Source organism: Hypanus sabinus, chromosome 5, assembly GCF_030144855.1.
Source record: "Hypanus sabinus isolate sHypSab1 chromosome 5, sHypSab1.hap1, whole genome shotgun sequence".
NCBI lineage: Eukaryota > Metazoa > Chordata > Chondrichthyes > Myliobatiformes > Dasyatidae > Hypanus > Hypanus sabinus.
The window spans coordinates 29,633,023-29,653,094 of record NC_082710.1 but is presented as its reverse complement, the minus strand read 5'-3'; the positions used below and the strand labels follow the sequence as shown (position 1 = coordinate 29,653,094).

Sequence of the window (20,072 nt, the reverse complement as noted above, 5' to 3'; positions counted from 1 at the left end):
GCAAATCTAACGGATGGGTGTCTGGGGCCATGAAATTCCTTCGTGTCGGCTCGAGTGGAGGAAGGGAGTAGAATGGAGAATGACTGTCAAACTGCACGTTCCTAGGCATTACGTGAACAAATAGCGAGTAGCCTGGGAGCAGGTTGTGTAACTTTGCTAATGTGCCAGTAACTTTAAAATCCCTTCCACCTCCACTCGAGACAGTTTCAGGAAAATGAGAGGCACTCTGTACAGCTGCAACTTCTGGCAACCCAGCTTTTGAATATTATTTTGTATATATACACACACATAATATTTTGATGTATTAAGTTGACTTATACATTTTAAATATATTTGATGGAAATATAATATTTTTAAAAAAACATTTCTAAGGGATTACACTTTTTCCTCGTCGAGTTCAACGATGAATTATCAAACGTCGATATATTTAGTAAAGGTTTTGGGTCTTTATTTGACTTGCCTGCTTGTAGAAGTGAATGGGCAGGGGCAGGGGCAGGGGCAGCGGCCGCGACAGCAACAGAACTCGGCCGTTTGGAGTCGACGGATTCAGTGGGAAAATAACGGGCGCGTTTACAGCTTGGTAAGCCTGGGCTCCGAGTACCAGCCGCCTCAGGACTCAAGCGGGAGCAACAGCCTCTTCTTGCTGAGTGACACCAATAGCACAGCGGACAGCGGCGCCAGGCGGAGACCCTCTTCCTCGGCTCGCTCGCCCCACACTCCTTCCGGAGCCCGAGCGGCAAGACGCCGGGGAGGCTCGCCTTCAGCACAAGCACGGCAACGTCCGTCTGGCGCAAGGCGGACGGGAGCCGGTCAGTGGTCGCAGGGCACGAGTAGCAATAACCCAGGAGCTGCCAGATCTCGGGGTAACTCGCAGCCCACTCGAGCCGGGTCCAGAGAGGAGCCGCGGCGGAACAATGCAAACCAAAACCTTAGAGACACCCCAGCCACCCAACGGAACGCATCGAGCCTGGGCAGTCGCGGGATTGGCAATGAGGATATCATGGTCGGTGATGATCCCTATAACCCCTACAAGCCGACGGACGACAACCCCTACTACAATTACTATGATACATACGAGAGGCCCGGGTCTCGACCCCGCAGACCCGGCTATGGTACCAGGTACTTCCAACACGGTAAGTCTGTTACTTAAAATATATATTGAAGGCATATTTTTGAAACAAATTCTGATTAGGAGCAAGCAATTGATTAGAAACAAACGTGTTACTAATGCGAATTGGTGCACCAATTTTTGAACCTGTAGGTTTACCAGATCTAATCCCAGATCCATACTACATTCAAGCCTCAACATACGTTCAGAAGATGCACATGTACAATCTCAGATGTGCCGCGGAGGAAAATTGTTTGGCAAGGTACAGTCTACATAATCAGAACCAGGTGCTGTTCATTCTTTCTTCGTTACATGAACTCGCTTTTCTTCATTCCCGTTACAGCTACCCCGAAGGTATTTGCAGCTCAGGGCGTTAGAGCATGCGGCCCTTTACCCAGTCCCCATCTAGACTTGCACAGACGATATTAAAAAAAGATTGCACGCATGATAACTAAAATACACGTTGTAAAATTGCCCCAGAGTTGTTAGTGAAGCCGTCAATGCTGCACTTATGCAAGCACTGTAACGTGGATATGAAGTGATCCTGTAACGTAGGTTCGAATACAGAATCTGGAGCCAACGGTCAGGAGTAAATGTTTTTGGCACCTTAACTACAGTGTAGCGTTACAGAAATCACTGCGAATTACAACTGTCTCCACTGCCAGAATTGGACTGGTTTCTGAGAAATATCATCTCTATCTTGGGATTTATGTTGGGGCTGCGTTTCCCTCCTCCTCTGTGCAAATTTTATTTGAACCAAGTCCCATTTTTATCAAATGTTTTCAGTAGTGTGTCTGAAACTCAAATGGATAGTTCTTCTTTCTTTGTAAATTACAAATGAAAAGTTGGCGTTAATAAAGAATGGGGATTTGCGTGGTTTTAAACAATAAGGCGGAACATTTTTAAACGGACTGTAGATTCTAATTGTGAATATGCTAGGCTTTGTCCTGTAGAAGCACTTGCATTAGACTCAGCAATGACATTTCTCGGTTTAACAGCGACAAAGGTATGCACAAAGGTTCGGAGTTTTAAATGTGTAATGATGGCTCTCTTTGTCTCCACTGTTGTGTTGCAGTTCAGCCTATGGCTCGGGTGTTAGGGACTACGATATGAGGGTTCTACTTAGATTCCCTCAGAGAGTGAAGAACCAAGGCACAGCGGACTTCCTTCCAAGTCGACCTCGTTACTCCTGGGAGTGGCACAGTTGTCATCGGTGAGTGGAAACTGTGACATTTAACTTTGCTTGCTTAATCAAACAATTCTAATTGTGAGGCAGGTATCGGCTCCTTTGTGCATTCCCCATCTCTTCAGTCTTGTTCTTACTGAGAGCAACTCAGTCTTTCACCCGCATCTTTGATCCAGCTGGCCACAAATCTGAAGAGCACGGACAGCATAATTCTCTGGAAGTACCTAATGAGGTGGAGGCGCTTAATCTTTAAGGCGTAAGATTGCTAATGTCAATCATTTATTCAGACTACAAAAAATGTTGAGCTTAACCAAATGCCCTAAGTGCAAACTTAAGTATGAAGCTCTTACTGGCACTAAGGATACAGGACATTAGAGTATTAATTCAATGTGGGTGAACAAGATTGCATGCAAGAAAAAAATCCCTCAAAAATCATTGTTTCTTGCTATTGCATTTGAAAAGTGCAAAGGCACTGACAAGTATATAACATTCTCATGATTAAGAGATCAAGATAAAAATGGATGTTACATTTTATCATACTGGAAATTCAATCTGTTTGATTTACCTGTCATTTTTATTTTATATTAATTGTTGTTATTAACTGCATTTGCTTGTTTCTTGGCTACCTTTGTAAGTGGAAGTATCAGATGGCTCTTTCCATCTGGGCCATTCTCAAAAAGATACCTAATAACAAAGCTTAATACCTAATAACTAATCACTACAAATTTTTGAGGACTCTTTTTTTGTTTGGATTGCTATTGTTTGCATGATTTGTATTTTTTTCTCTCTTGCACACCGAGTGTTGGTCTTTTATTTTTATTTTTGTTTATTTAATTGAGTTTCTTGTTTTGTGGCTACCTGTGAACAAGCAAATCTCAAGGTTGCATAATTTATGCATCCTTTGATAATAAATGTACTTGAAAGCTTGGTAAATACAGTCTTCAAAAATCTAATTATCTCATTGAAGTAGAATTCCCTATTCCTGACTTCAATTGCTACCAGTCAAGGAAAGCCCCTGGCAACCAGTAATGGTGACACCATTAAGCTAACTGAGCAATTAATCATACTGCAAAGTTGTTACAGACAGCAAACCAGGAAGAAACTAAAAGCACAACTTAGGGTGGCACAGTAGCGTAGTGATTAATGTAACGCTATTGCGTTGCCAATGACTTAGGTTCTCCACGGATATCCACCCAGAATTTGTAGATTCTCCCCATGACTGTTCGGGTTTCCACTGGATCTTTCATTTTCGTCCCACATTCCAAAAAAAAAAATTACAGGTTAGTAGGTGATTGGTCACATGGATGTAATTGGATGGTGTGGGCTTGTTGGTCTGGAAGGCCCTGTATCCCTAAATAAAAATTGGCGCATCTGATGATGCAGTATCTCAAAAAAGTAAATATAAAAATAATATAACCTCTTTTATATTTGGGGAAAAATATTTGAAGGAATAGTAATCCAGGTCAATGTATTTACCAAGTAGAAACAATAACTTAGGCTTCTTCCACCTTCCTTTGCAGTCCTAATGGAGAATCTCAGTCTGAAACGTTGATTGCTTATTCCTTTCCACAGATGCAGGCTAACCTGCTGAGTTCCTCAAGCATTTTGTTTTGTGTTACTCCAGATTTCCAGCATCTATAGAATCTCTTGTGTTCACAGTAACTCAGTATGTCTTTAAAAACTCATTTAGACTTCATATAATAATGTTTACATTTTCAGGGTAAATACCTGAAATGTTCATTAATTCACTTTAATTGTGATGTGATTGAGGTTCATTTATTATCAAAGTACACAAATGTGAAATTCTTCTCAGCTTATGCAGTGTTTCAGCTTGTGGAGAAATTACAAATCTTTGACACTGGCCTCTGAGTTTCCATGTTATAGCATATGACCAAGTACTGAATTCCCTATCACTTTTATAGTTTAGACCCATTGAACACTGATAACTTAGTCATTAATACAACAGCAAAATCTTTATGTTTCTAATTCTTAAAGACACATCCAACAGAAACCTCTGGGGGGGGGGGGGGAAGAGTGATTTTTAGATTTGCTGCTCAGTTATTTCACATTGCCTAGTTGCTGAGCTTTGACATTGAATGTATAGTGCATAAGTAGCAGAAAAGACAAGAGCAATCAAGTATATGTAACACAGTTGGACTTTCAGAAAGCCTTTGATAAGTTGACTATCATTAGATTATTAAGCAAATTGGAGTACATTAGGAGTAGAGTAATATAATGGGGTGGATTGAGGATTGGGTGACGAGCAAAAAAAAAAGCAATTAAATGGTCAGGCTTGGCTCTGGACGAAATGACCAGGGGGTCTAGCAAGAATCAGTGCTCACACGAGGGAATCAAATGTATTACATCAAAGTTTGCTGATTAGTTCAGTGTGGGTTGCGAAGATGGTGTAGAGACAAATAAACTCTTCTCGGCCTTCCAGACAGGTACAGGTACTGATTATAAATGATGTTTCAATGACAAACTGCCATCTTCTTCAGGGATGATGCCTGGGTATGTCTAGTCCAGAAGTATGTATACCCCTGTAGGCCATCCCTCCTGATTGGAGGCATATATGGAAAGGCTAGGTGAACAGGCAATGAATGGAATGTAGTGTAGAAAAATGGGTAATCATCCATTTGTTAGGAATAATAGAGAAAGGTGGAGTTTAGTTTTGAGAGACAAGGAAACTGATGGTCCACGTAAATAGGTCACTGAGTGTTAATGTGCAGCAACCAAGGAAGGTAAATGGTGTGTTCACTTTTATTGCTTGAGGATTTGCGTATAAGGCAAAGTGATACCTAGCCACAATACATAGACCTCTGGTAAGACATCACCTGAAAGGCTGGATAAAGCTCTGGTCCGTACTCATGAGGAAAAACATATTTGCATAGAATAGTGCAGCAAAGCTTCATCAGGTTGAATTGTAGTTTTGTGGGTTTGCTGTATGAGGAGCGATTAAGCTGTCTGGGCCTGATAATGAAGTTTGGAAGTACAAAAGGAGCCTGATGTGGTATATGTACAACGAATATTTCAAGATCCAAGGACCACAGTCTTAAAATGATGGGTTATCATTCAGGACAGGTAACAAGAAATTCCTTCCCAGAATGTAGAGATTCTTTTGAATTCATCACTCAAAGATGCTTGCAGAGATTGAACCACTGAGAATACTTGACAGAGAGGAAGAGATTATTAGACATTTATGGAATCAAGGGATTTGGGGATAGTTCATGAAATGGTGCTGAGATAGATTAGTTACTTAGTTATTGAGTGATGGAACAGGTACAAAATCTTGAAAGGCCTACACTCACATATATTTCTTAAGTTATGTATTTGTTTGTTGTCTCAAAATAGATTTTCACAGAAATATCAATTTGAGATTATTAAAGGCAAGGTGGTTGTAATTATAAAATAGTCATGTACTTCACTCTTTGAAAAGACGTGATAGAGATACAGATATCAGACAGTGTCCACATTAAAGACTGAAGGTTTATCTCATGGATATTGAAAAAAATGCATCAGGTACAAAATTGGACTTTCTCTAAGCTTTTATATTAGCCCTTTGCGCTGTATTGCCTAGCAACCCCCAAATCGGTACATCTTTGGACTTTGTGAGGAAACCAGAGGACCCAGGGGAAACCCACACATTCCATGTGGAGGACATACAGACTCCTTTCAGATGATTTTGGAATTGAACTCTGATGCCCCAAGCTACAACAGTGTCGTGCTAACTGCTATGCTACTGTGGAAGCCATTGGTCTACCATTGATAACTTAGGTTGGGAAACCTTCGTATACTATAAAAAAATTACAACCTTTGTAAATGTTTGAATAAGGAGACAGAGAAACAATAAAGAAAAGAATTGGTTAACAAATGAGTAAAATGTATATAATCAGTTACTAGCTTTGGAGTTGTATGTGTACTCGTGGCTTAGAATTTTAATAAGCTGATGGACAAAACCCTCCTATGGGGAAAAAATAGGGTCCCATATAGTTCTTAAATACATAATTAGAATAAAATATTCCATGTGTGGGAACACTGGGAGATTAATTGTTCTGTAATAAAATTTCAACATTTAACATTATAGCTTTTTGGATATAGTACTAGTTGGCACCTGAAATGGAAATAAAATGTTATTCAGCGAAGATGAATTGATTGCCTTTGGCAATGATGACGAGGGTATTAATGTGTTGAGGGTTTTACTATGTCAGCAGATTGTTCTGATATAAGTTGGAGCCAATTCATTTGTATTCCTTTTCCAGCTTCATAGCCCATAGGCCATTTTCAGGTCATTGCCACTCTGATTAGATTCACAAGTGTTTTGGGTGGTTCTGCATCCAAATTCCAAATAATGTCCATAAGAGTGTTATTCAGTTTCTACCCTCTGATTGCTCAGAGAAACTGAGTTGTTAAGATCCCAGTTGCAAGAAGATGAAATCTGCATCACATCACTTCATAGCAATGCACACTGGCACTTCAATATTTGATCCAAATGAAACAAAAACAAATGCATTACATTATAACTTTTATCAGATATTTTCTGTATTACTCAATGAACATCTAAATTCTTTATTCAGATAGCTGGTTTCAGCACTCTAGGATTGATTTATCACAGAAAACTCAAAATTGTGATCATCTAATGTAGTGGAAAGACCGATTTATGTCTCTGGCAATCTATGTTGACTGGACTTTCCCTCCACAACGGCTGTTCATCAGTCATTTTTACCAGTGCTGTAAATGGACAGAATGTAGGGATCAAATATCCAGGGAGGATTTCATTAGAATAACAAAAACAGAAAAGGCAGGGAGTCAGCAAATATTTAACAGGTGAAGTTGAATCAGTGAGCTGAGAAAGAAAGCAGCGTTTTTAAGGTTGCACAACTTGATACGTTGATCCTCTTCCCGACCACATGGATGCCACTTGACCTATAAATTATTTCCAGAATTTTTTCTGAACTTACTGCTCTGCAGCTCTCAGGTTTTGGAGATAATTTGTCCATAGATGAGTGTCAACGAAAATAGTTTTACTTGGCAGAAAATGGCGAAAGGAATTATGATCAACTAAGTCAAAGGCTGCAAGATCACTGAGGACAAAGGCGGCCTCTGTGAAGTCACTACAGTCACAGACAATGTGGCTTTGACTTTAGGAGGGCAAGATAGATCTGACAGATGAAATTCATGTGGAAAACTGTGAGACATTTAGATGTGAAGATGAGAGGGTACACTTGTGTTGGCACGTGGCCTAGTGGATAAGGCATCAGACTAGTAACCAGAAGGTCATGGTTCAACCCTCAGCTGAGGCAGCATGTTTGTGTCCTTGAGCAAGGCATTTAACAACACATTGCTCTGCGATGACACCGGTGCTGAGCTGCTTGGGTCCTAGTGCAACATCGGTGGCGTGGAGAGGGGGAGGCCTGCAGCTTGGGCAACTGCCGGTCTCCCATACAACCCTGCCCAGGCCGGTGCCCTGGAAACCTTCCAAGGCGCAAATCCATGGTCTCACGAGACTAACGGATGCCTATATGAGGATACACTCAAAATCTAGGAGAGGAAAGGGACATTGAGAATGTTGTAGTTAATATAGGGTGGGAATTTTGATGATTTTCTATGGCAGTGTATTAAGAGATCGAACAGTACACTTCTATGTTGGCAAACAATGCACCCAGGACAGAAGACTGTTTAATCACTGGATGGGTGAGTTAGCCAGTTTTATAGAATTAATAGATTAGCATAGCCCTAAAGCAGGAGAGGGAATCATGTGACAAAAGTGCAAACAGAGATTTGATAGAATGTACTCTGAGCATGGTAAACAAAAGTAGGGTGGAGTGGAAACACAGAAGTGAATGGTGTTTCTCTTTTAGACAAATAAATCATGATCTCTGCCTAATTGTTGGGAATGGAGGGGGTTTATCAATTCAAAATCCTCAGTGGGTGATTGATCTTGATCAGAAGGGTTTGATGCAGTTAAGCCATTTCCAGTGAAAGTTGGGTTCACTGGTCAAATGCCAGGTGCTTTTAAGTTTGAAATTAAGAGCTGAGGGAACTGCATTTGACAGAATGACCAGAATAGGAGATCATTATTGGTTCATAACTTGTAATATATGTGCATATTCTTAGTCTATGAACTGTATCCATGGAGGAGATTATTATGATGATTACTATATAGTTCCTCCAAAAGGACCACAAACTTGTCATTGGGTTTGGCGACTTGTGTGCCTCACTGGGCCAGAGAGCTATGTTGGTTGGAGTCAGGACCTTGTGCTTTAGCTCTTGGTAGGGTCACCCATGCCAAACAAGTCAGATTAAGAGGAGTCCATCGGTCCTCCAGGTTCGGGGTTCAGCTCAGGGCTAACAACCCTGACTGGTCAAAAAAACAATTGTTATGGAAATGGCAATGAAGAACCCTTCTGTACAGAGAGAGATGGAGGACCTTCATTGTTGCCCCAAATGCCAACAGTGTAACGGACAGTAAGTATGTATTTAGTTTACCATATGTTCACCCAAAATTAGGACCTTTTATAAGGATTAATTCCTATTGTTTGTGCAGATAGCGTGTATTTTGTTGTTCTATTTCCTGCATCACAATAGTGCCTTCACCTTAATGATACCTATTGCCTGAAAAAAATCGCGACTCCCTGAAGTCATGGAATATAAATGCAATTCTTTCTTTCATACAAAAAACTGTATTAAAGAAAAAAATTGTAAAGATTCAATTTTATAACCAAGTTGCTAAATTACTTAGATAATGAATATGTTGAACCAATTACCAGTTGTTCAGTTGGCAAACTATCTAGCCAAAGTAAATAATGAAACTTTCCTTTCATAATTTAGTCTAGCATACCCAAGTGATTTTACTTGCCAGATTACCATTTCAAATCTCCCATGCTGTTTATCATTGTTGCTTTGCTTTACATTAATCCTCATGTTAACTTACTTTCTTTGTATAGTCTTTGAATTCAATGTACCATAGTTACAGAGCTAACTTCCAATAGCAATTTTATTTTAGTCAGCTGGATGACTGATTTGTAAACATATCCATTGGTTTAAGTCTCCAAAACAATCGACTTAAAAAATTCTCCAAGATACAGTACTGTGCATAAGTTGTAGCCACATATATAGCTAGGGAACCTAAGACTTCTGCACAGTACCATTGTAATTTTTATATATTGCACTGTACTTCTGGGGCTGCAAAAATTAACTTCATGACATATGTGAATGATGATATGGGTCACTGCTGTGGACTGAGAGTGGGAAGAAGGCAGGGAGAGGGGAAGGAGCGGGAAGAACCAGAGAGACATTTTGTAATGATCGATAAACCAATTATTTACAATCAAATGATCTTGCCTTGTGTCTCCAGGCTGGGTGTGTCATCACTTCCCCCCTCTCACCTGGCACTCCTTTTCTGCCACCATGGTTCTCATCCTCGCCATTCCCTATGTCCTTTGTGTCCTCCAGATTTACAAACTCACTCTTTGCTCCATGTTGACAAACACAGCTCTGTGTAAAATTCTTAGGCACCCTAGATATACATATGTGCTTTTGCACAGTACTGTAGTATTTTTTTCTACACTTAGCAGGCTCTTTCCATAGTAGAGCATGGGCTAGGTTGACAGCTGAGGATTAGGGAGTTCAAAAATAAACAAATAGCATTGAAATTCAGAGTTCTGGCAAGCTTCCTGTTATGACAAATTTATTTTACCACAAGCACAGTAATAGTAAAGTAATCTCCATATTATAGGCATTACCACAGCATGGACGAATTTAGCCATTATGATCTCCTGGATGCCACCACCCATAGAAAAGTTGCTGAAGGTCATAAAGCGAGCTTTTGCCTGGAGGACACCACCTGTGACTATGGCTACTACCGAAGATATGCTTGCACAGCACATTCACAGGTATGTGAAAAATAAATTAGTCATATTAATCGGCTCAGAATTGTTTGTAATGCATGAAGGAGATTAATCAGGTCATATGCTGACACCTGATGATTCTATGCATGGCCTGAATAGTCAAAGAAAACCCCGTTGTGTGTGCTTAGTGGAGGTGAGCCATCATAGACTTGTTGGGTGGGTGGCCTACTTCTGAACCATAACAATTTATTCCATGTCCAGACCTTGTCTTGCACAGCTAGCCCACATAGAATGAATTATTATGATATAAATGTTCAAGATATAGTAAAAAGGCTCAAATGAATGGCAAGTAATACTTATAGGAGAAAAAGAGTGAAAACACTTGTGACTCATTATGATTTTATCTGTAAAGTTCCTTCAGACTAAGTTGCAAGTTAAAAGTTCAAGGACATATTTAGTGGCACAGAGGTGAAGATGATACTCGTGGGAATTTTTTAAGGAATTGTTGGATGTAATGTTTATTATCAGGAAAATGGGACCCTGTCTTAGAAAGTGTTTCATTATGTGCATGGAGTGGTGAGAAACTGAATAGAAGTTTAAGAAAAACAGTAAACATGGACAAACTCAGGCAGCAAGCAACAAGGATTTGCAAGAAATCCAGGAAATGAGTGGGGTGGGGGGAGTGGTTGTCATTGATCATGGTGTCCTTTGTTTTTGAATTGCTTTGCAATGCTGGAAGTTTAACTTTTCTTAAGATGGGCAATTTTCATTCAATTACTTTTGTTGCTGTTTAGGTTTTTAATGATCACCCTTTGTTCCATGTGTTAACACTTGATTATTATACAGCCTTAGATGTTTAAGAGAACTTAATTTTAAAATGTAGGTAGAATTTCTAGTTCTAATAATATTGCAGACCAGCACTTTCGAAATGCTGACCTGTACAGATATCTGGATGTTGATAAAGCATCCTATCTATATCAGGCTAACTTTTACTGAAGCAATTGCCCTACTTAAAATTTAAGCTCGCACAACTTTGCCAAATCATAAACCTTTCACCTTCTGCAAAGGATCTCAGTCAGCAGAACCTGATTCTACATTTTCTGTTGTGAGTAGCCTGATACGCTTAAAAACCATTGTTTTATCGGTTTACATTTGCAATAGCTTTGCTGGCGATGGTACTTCCTGCTTGAGTGTGGAAGATCTGAATCAAGCCAGGCTCATTGAGAATATAAAGAATGCTTTTAGCTTTAAAACAGAACTGAACAGTGTAAGAAACCATTCAGTTTCATTTATAGAAATGTGGGAGGAAGTTAAACTGAACAAACATAGCTATTAACACCAGCAAACATGCTTCTTGTTATCAAAGACAGCATTGCTAGTATATGTGGTAAGTAAAAAAGGCTTCTGGTAGAAATACACTACCTTTCTTATTTAACAACTCTTGTTGCCAACTATGAATTGCCTTAACTGTGGATGTTTCTGAAACTATGATGTGGTAATTATATAATAACCTTAAGAGTACATATTAGATATTTCATATCACCATTAAAGCAAAAAGTCCATTTGACAGGGTTAAAGATCAAATGATGACATTAAGCATGTATCAAAATTATTTAAAAAAATAAAACTACTGCTGTAAGTAAGTTCCTTCCTGCCTATCTGAGGTCTGTTTATAAGGAAGAATGGGAGTTTGGTTACTGTTACTAGATTAGAAGTCATTAATCCAAAAGATAACACATTTGGAATAAAACTGTCACTCAAAAATGCTAATGAAAGCTGTCAGATTGTTGTGATTGTTAGTGAACTGTTGATTTAATCATCTAACTCTCTGAAGCTGAACTAGATAACCAGACTGATTTGATATTAGAGATAAATATCTAAGTATAATCTTCACAAAATATTTTTGGCCTTAAAATATAATTTTTTATGCAAGAGTCCAGTAAACCAAATGTAAGATTTATCTCTAGTTCTGTTATACAATTTGTATATGAGTTTTCTAACTTTGTTGACTGAATTGCTTGTAGGGATTGAGTCCAGGATGTTATGATACCTACAATGCTGACATTGACTGCCAGTGGATTGATATTACTGATGTTAAGGCTGGAAACTATATATTGAAAGTAAGTGATTTTAAACAGTTAGCTCCTTTAAAAAAACAATCACATAAAGGGAATTGTTACTGACCTGTTTCCTTCTCGTTTCACAGGTTGCAGTAAATCCTAGCTATTTGGTTCCAGAATCAGATTATGGTAATAATGTTGTTCGCTGTGACCTTCGTTATACAGGCCACCATGCATATGTCTCAGGCTGTAGGATTTCACAGTAAGTGCTTGAAAACTTATTATGGATGATCAAAGAAAATGCTCTATACATACAAAGTATTAAAGTTGGTATCAAGTATGAAATTACATCTTGCAACTTTAAAGTGACACAATGCAAATATTAAATCAGCATAAGTGATCCTTGCTTTTGTGAATTAACAGAGACAGTAATGACAGTCTTCATACATCAGTGTAGTAGGGTTCCAAATCAATTTTCCTGTGAATATATAAAGCTAACAATAACAAAACAAGTAAAACAGATTGCAGTAGTTCAGAAATGTTTCTAAAGTTGTCATTGTAAGTTATACAATAGTAAATCATCAAAATATTCGAGAGCTGCAAATTAGAACCATGTGTATTAAGCATTAGTTACATGTATTTCTCTGAATTAGTCTTAATAAATGAGAAAATATTACAAACACATTTTACCAGAAACATATTGCACATTCCTGTAATGTAGCTTAGAAAACATTTGCAATGTATCACTGACTTGGCAATCGTTATTTTTCTGTCAATTCTTTCCTGGCAAGACTGCAATTGAGAGCAAGTCTAATGCTTCAGAATAACACTTATTAGAAAGAAAGCAAACCAGTTGGAGCACTAGACTGAGAACAATGAAAAGCTCTGATATTTTGTTCTCTGGTGATTTTTTTTTATATGACATTTTTGAATCCTGTTAACAAAATTGGGAAATAAATTCTCAATTTTGGTATCAACTGAACTCTATACCACTGTAACTGATGTCTAAGTTTTCTTTCTAGACTAGGCTATTCCATTTACTTATTTAAGAGCCAATATGGTTGGTAAAAGTAATGCTCTGCTCTCTTTTCTCCCCAGCTGCTATCGTTGAGATTTTTCCTTCCTCTCCATCAGTTCCAGATACCTTTCTGTATCCAAGGATGCTGATGTTGCAATTTGAACTACTTCTTTTTAAAAGATGATCAAGATAGTATCTTCTTTATGGAAGGTCCAAATGTTCGGACACTCAAAATACATCTGTGATACTAGTTGAAGTTACTGTCCCAAACACAAACAAGAGAAAATTTGCAGATGTTGGAAATCCAAGCAACAGACAGAAAATGCTGGAGGAGCTCAGCAGGCCAGGCAGCATCTGTGGAAAAGAGTACAGTTAACCTTTTGGGTTGAGACCCTCCAGGAAGTTAATAGTCAATGTCTTTTTCCCCAGTGTAGGAGAGTCCAAAACTACAGGGCATAAGTTTGAAATAAGAGGAAAAAGATTTAAAAGGGATCTGGGGGGCAACTTCTCTAAGACAATGGTGGGTAAATGGAACAAGCTGTCAGAGGAAGTGATAGAGGTGGTTTGTAAATTTGAAAAGTAGGGGGTGGGATGATTAAGCATGGAGATGTAGGAGAAAGAAGTTGACATAAGGATCTTACCATTTTCTCCGGTTTCAGCCCCAGTGCTGATATGACCAAAGACAGCCAGCACTGTCTGATCCATGTAGGCATCAGGATTTGCAGATGCTTACTGCTCTTCCCAATTAGTCCCTGATGTATTAAATAATGTGTTGTCCTTGTAATAGTGTGACGGATAATATTGAGCAGTACTTTTGGGTTTTGCAGGGCAGAAACACAGAAGTCTGGGATGCACTACCACTCTCGCTGCTGCTAGTCAGGAGCGGATCCTTTTATATAAAAAAAAGTAAAAAAGTTTTTATTTAGAGATAGAGCACAGTTTCAGCCCTTCTGACCCATAAGCTTGCACCACCCATTTAGACTCATATTACCCATTGACCTACTAACACATACATCTTTGGAATGTGTGAGCGAACCAGGGCATCCAGAGGACACCCAGTTGGTCACAGAGAGAATGTACTAATTCCTGAAAGACATTGGCAGAATACGAGTCCAGTCGCTGGCACTGTTATAGCATTATGCTAACCACTATGCTAGCCTGCTGCCTCAAAGAATTTGGGTTCTGAGTTCTTTACATTTGTTTAGCTGTCAGCGCGTTCTACACCATTGTTTTTTGTCTCTACTTCTATGCTTGGCAGATTTTGATTCTTTGTAATAATGAAAGTTTTCCTTTTATGAACTTCATACTTGTCATAGGTCTTTACTGGAATGTGTTTAGGTTGGAACCAAGTTCATCTGTAATCAAATTTCCCTTTCCTTTTCAGATATTAACTTCACAAAGAGGTAGATATGTTAAAGAATGGATTGAATCAATAACATTTCCAAGTCACAAAGCAAATCAAACTTCAGTCTCTTGTATGGCACCATTTCAACTTAAACAACCCAAAACAGGTATTATTTGCCGAAGATGTTGAAATCTATGAGTAGTTCCATCTTAAAACCCACAACACTGTGTTTGGGCTTTGGAACCCATCATTACTATTGCAGTGGAATTTATTTACTTTAGCTTGTTCATTATACTGTACCACTGTAACTGATGTCTAAGTTTTCTTTCTATCCTGTCTCTTAGGTCAGGGAAAGACTAGGCTATTCCATTTACTTATTTAAGAGCCAATATGGTTGGTACCAGATTGGTACCGTGAAGGCACTGGTACAGTTTATATCCACTCTGCCTAAATACATCACCTATGACTAAGAACTACAGTAGGTATAATGTCACATAGTATTTTATTAGTGAATGAGTTAAGAAAAGTTTGGTGTGGTTAGACTATTGTTATAGACATTTTATTTTAAAAATTTATTAAGAACATGATTTTGCTAACTCAATCACCTCAAGAAAAGTTACTTTCTGACCTGAAGGGCACAGCATCCAGATAACCACTGAAAAGAAATTCATGGAATTAGGTTTGTTTCATCAAAAAAGCCAGAAGAATTAAAACACATATGCCTTTGAATATATCTAACAGCACTTCGATTACATTCCATGCGTTCACCTGAACAGTGAATCCTTTGTTAAAGGATGACAATCATGGCCGCACACATTTGGCTACACCAGTTGTAATCTCAGCTGAAACTAAAGTTATTACTGTTTTATTATTGTGTATTTATGCAGCAAAGAGGTGTGATAAACATTCATGCACTTAAGGTCATCAGCAGAGATCCTATTAATATATAGATCACTATCTCATTCAAAATAATACATCAGGTCATTCAAATGGTTAAGGCTGCCTCTGCCTTTTTGTAAATTGGAGCCTGATCTTTTAATCACAATACCCCCAGTCACTGGGTGATATTTATTTCTGTGGAATAAATGTTAAAAGTCATTTCATTCTTTTGTTCTACATTAAAGAGCAGAATTATAAATTCATATTCTGAAATCTATGATATCAAATTATGTAAATATGAATATAAGAGTTTATGAATGAAACAGCTCATGATAAAAAGCCTATTTCTGAGACTGAAGAATGAAGATAGTTTGATTGAATAACAACTGTAACTGTGAAGATATTTCACTGTAGAAGAATATCATTCTAATAACATTTTCTTTGAAATACAGTGTACACAAAGTATTAATAATAATGAAAATGAAATGTAATTAACAATTTGATGTAAATTTTCATTTTACATTTAGCGCAGTTTTTGCTCACTGAAACAAATCCACAAATATGAAAAAACTCTTCTTGGCTTCTAGCCGGGTACAGGTATTGACTCTAACCAAACTCTGCCATCTTCTTCAGGGAAGGCCAAGAAGAGTTTATTCGTCATATATGCTAGGAAAGCACTAGATTCTTTTTCAGATCCACAATTTGACCTTCTATTTATCAAAACATTATTATTTAGAAGTGAAAAAAATCAGGGACTTAAATAAAACAATGTTATAAACATTTAAATTCACAAATAAAAATTACATTTTTGCCGGTCAAGGCCTTAACTCTGGAGAAAATAAAAGATTAAAACAAAGTGGTTTCATTTCTAGAATTGAGTTCTGCAGTATAATCCCTTTTTGGGATTTCCATTGACTTTGTGTGAATTTAAGATTTAAATTAGAAATAATAATTATAAAGAATAAAATCAAAATAAAAATTCTGAGTGCGTGATGGCACAATTATATAAATGCATGGGTCACTTATGTACATTGACAATTCAGACATATCCAGCTGGTCCCATATAGGCAGTAGGAAATATTAGGACATCTTTAATGTTTATAATCAATAACTTCTGCAGAAGTGAACTTGCATTCTCCAGTTTTAGTCTGAACAATCTAGCATATATCATAGTAGGAGGCCAGCACTGGACACATGGAGGAATATGGCACACAATAAAAATATGAAGTTACTTGGTACTGTAAAGAAAGTGACTCATAAAGTTTATTCTGTTTCTAATTTTAAAGATTGTCTTTGGTTTGTCACCTGGATTATGGTGACCCCTCCCTTTAAATTATTGTGTAAATAATGTACAGTTATTGGATAAGCTGCAGCTTATGTGACATATCTTTGATAATGGTGACCTAACACCATCATTTGCTGCAGTGTTGCCAGAATTGGATTACTGTTCAATTACTGATCATATAGGACTTGAATTTTTCTGGTTTTATTTCTGCTTTAGTTCAGTTCTTTATATGTTCTAGTATTTTTTGTAAAACAAATGGTTATTTTCAGTTACTGAAAAACACAATAAGATGCATCAATTTTCAGTCACTTTATGCACAATTAAATCAAAAATAACAAGGAAGCAATAGGCTGATGTGCTATATCTCTGCACAGATTCTTCAAGCTGTAGGGTGATGCTGATTTTTGATTTGAAATTAATTTGTCCAGATTTTAGAGGAAGGTGTGTGTGTGTGGGATCTCTTCAGGTGATAAGACACACTGATAAAGGATGGCCTTAAATCTGGTCTTTCAAGGAGCCAGTAAATTTTTATCATTCTTTCTGGTGTTTTATTCAACATGCATAAAAACTCAAGTGAGCCTATTTTGTAATCTGCCGGGTACAATACCTCATCGGTTTTCTTTTACCAAGGCAGTCAGCTACTTGGTTGAATACTAGGAACATTTTGCAAAACTTCAGTCTCTGGAGCAAAATCCCCTGATCAAACAAAATTTTTAATTTATCTAACATAATTAAGAACATCACTGGGTCCCTGTGATACCATTTTACCTACTTGTCTCCTGTGAACTATTTATATCTCACTAGTCAATGCATGCTACATGCAACACTCTGATAGCGACATGTATATTCTGCACAGCTGCCATTTATTCAGAATTTTATTGGCTTAAAATATAAAAAGTGACAATTTACAGGTAGGTTTTTAGGAGTTATATATATTTTATATATATAAATTTTATATATTAAAATTGAAAAATTCAAGCCCTATGTATATAGTGCATATCACAATAACACAAACTGTTAGAACAATCTGCTTTGTAGGGCCTGTAAAGCACTAACAGTATTGATACCATGCATATCAAAAATTTGCGATGAATTGTAGGTCTTTGGACCCAATATATCTGTGCCAGCTCATTTATCCAGTTTCTAGTTAGACAATGCCATTGAATCTGCTTCCACTACCATTGAGGAAGTGCATTCAAACAACTTGCTGCGTAAGACAAGCTTCCCTTTGGTCCTTACAGCAATCGACTTAAATTAATCAGCCTTTCAAACAATAAAAATCGTTTATCCTCTATTTTTCCATCCAAAGTACCCCATAATTTTGAGTATCTCCAATAAATTTCCCTTTAATCTCCTCTGCCCCGTGCTTTCCCAACTATGCATTCAACTGAAGCATCAAACATTACCAGATGTGAGAATCCATCTGCACTGCACCACATCCAGGGACGGACATTACTCCTTTGTAAAATGCAGCATCAAGAATTGGAAACAGTATAGGCAAAGCCTAACAAATGACTGTAGGGAATTAACACAATTCTGGTTTCAACTTTATATACTTTTTAAGTATTCCACAAAAAAAAACATTATTTGGATTATATACTTGACACTTGCTCGACATGTTTTTTTAAAAAAACACTGTAATTAAGATTTAAGGGCAATCTGAATACTCATTCCATGACTTACTTTGATGTCAGTAGACACCTTTAGAGCCCAACAAGTATGGCCTGCCCAAAGCTTGCCAAGTGGCTGGCAAGTTGTAAAAGAGGCCCAGTTATTAAAGTTGTTTGATGCCTTGCACAAAGATAGGTTGGAAGTCACAATCCATCTTTATTGCATTTAGTCCAGGAATTTAAAGTATTTTTAATCAGATAGAAGATGAGCAAGCTTCAAATTGGTCAGAGATTTCAGTACAATTTCCACATCTAGATGGTTGGATGAAACAACATAAGAGTTATTAGCAATCCAATAAACGATATTCATTTCACAGCTAACTAAAATAGTCTATTCCAATCAAACAACCATTTTCACTAGCATCATCAATGCACAGTGGGGTTGGCAAGCGTAGTATCACAATTGCCTGTAAAATACTGAAAACTACTCTGAAGCAGAGAAATGGTCATCATCTTCTTGTTCTCAATCAGAATCATGCAGTTTAGGCTTAATTTTGTCCAGGTAAAATGGTGTCAGTTATTGGACAAAACCCAAATTTGTTTTAAAATCATGAATTAAAAGATGTAGTTTTTCTCTCTTAGTGTGCTGATAGTGGGTTTAAAAAAAAAGGTCTAGTTATCAATGTTAGGCTTACTCCAGAGGCCCTTGCTCATAGCTGAAGTGCAACATCAATTATGGAAGAGAACACCGCTTCAAGTGAGGGTAAAATAAACATACATGTGTAACAAAAGTTATATTTATTGGCTATAGGGAAATGTTTTTTTTCTTAAGAAGTGCTAGCATGAAGGAAAAGGAATTAGGTTAGCCAAAAATTAATCATAGACCGCAGGTTTCTTCTAAGTAAAAGAACAACATGCTGAAGTGGGTTTTATTCTTGGTTGATTTTCTATAAATGTTATGCATCTTACCACAAAAGGTGCATTTCAACCTTCAATTTCATTCAAAATATAGAGAAAATGCTGGTGCTGGAAACATGCTCAGTAATAACTAACAATGTAATTCCACTAAGGTTTCAAACCTGTTTTGGTGCATCTCACTATATGTATTAGCTTTGTACTGTATTTCATAACTTCTAGCTGCAGGTAAATTTTATTTTTATCTTAGTGTATCTCTACTTGAACCTTGTAGTTACTGTATAGAAATAATTTGTAGGTGGTAGACATGTAATGGTCATTGCTATTTCATAATCCCGAGTTATTTGTCAATATCAGATTGAGATCTTAATTTGAATAAAAACATTTTCAACATGTGATTCTGCTTTATGATTTCACCCACCCATTCATTTTAAGATGTATTGCATTAAACTAGTGATTGAAATAAAATCTTTGCAAATGTCATGTTTTATATTCAGTCAGGTGCAGCAGAGAAGGCAACAAATGACATTGTGACAGTACTGTCTGTCCATCGTATCGACAGTGCAATCTATAATTCATCTCAACTTCAAAAGTTTGTTCGTCAGGCATAGAAGCAAAATTAGGCCATATGGTCCATTGATTTATTCTCTCTCAAACGCATTCTCCTGTCTTCTTCCTGTAACTTTTGATGCCTTGCCTTGTCTAATCAGGAACATATCAACCTCTGCTTTAAATATACCCAATGATATATCCTCTAAAGCTGTCTGTGGCAATGAATACCACAGATTTGCTACCCTCTGGCAAAATAAATTCTTCCTC

The 20,072-nt window shown here is 37.5% G+C and overlaps 1 protein-coding gene across 2 annotated transcripts; it reads left to right on the top strand.

Annotated features, from left to right (window-relative positions):
- Positions 1-200: 200 nt before the first annotated feature.
- On the top strand, positions 201-19,651 carry LOC132394020 (protein-lysine 6-oxidase). 2 transcript variants are annotated; one of them, XM_059969643.1, is made up of 7 exons: positions 201-1,133; positions 1,262-1,370; positions 2,184-2,321; positions 10,030-10,186; positions 12,166-12,261; positions 12,348-12,463; positions 14,604-19,651. In XM_059969643.1, the coding sequence occupies exons 1-7, from the start codon at positions 404-406 to the stop codon at positions 14,608-14,610; spliced, it is 1,353 nt and encodes a 450-aa protein (XP_059825626.1). In that variant the 5' UTR covers positions 201-403; the 3' UTR covers positions 14,611-19,651. The 2 variants fall into 2 exon arrangements, with proteins under 2 accessions (XP_059825626.1, XP_059825627.1); XM_059969644.1 differs by lacking the exons at positions 201-1,133; positions 1,262-1,370 and adding an exon at positions 1,464-1,690.
- Positions 19,652-20,072: the final 421 nt, after the last annotated feature.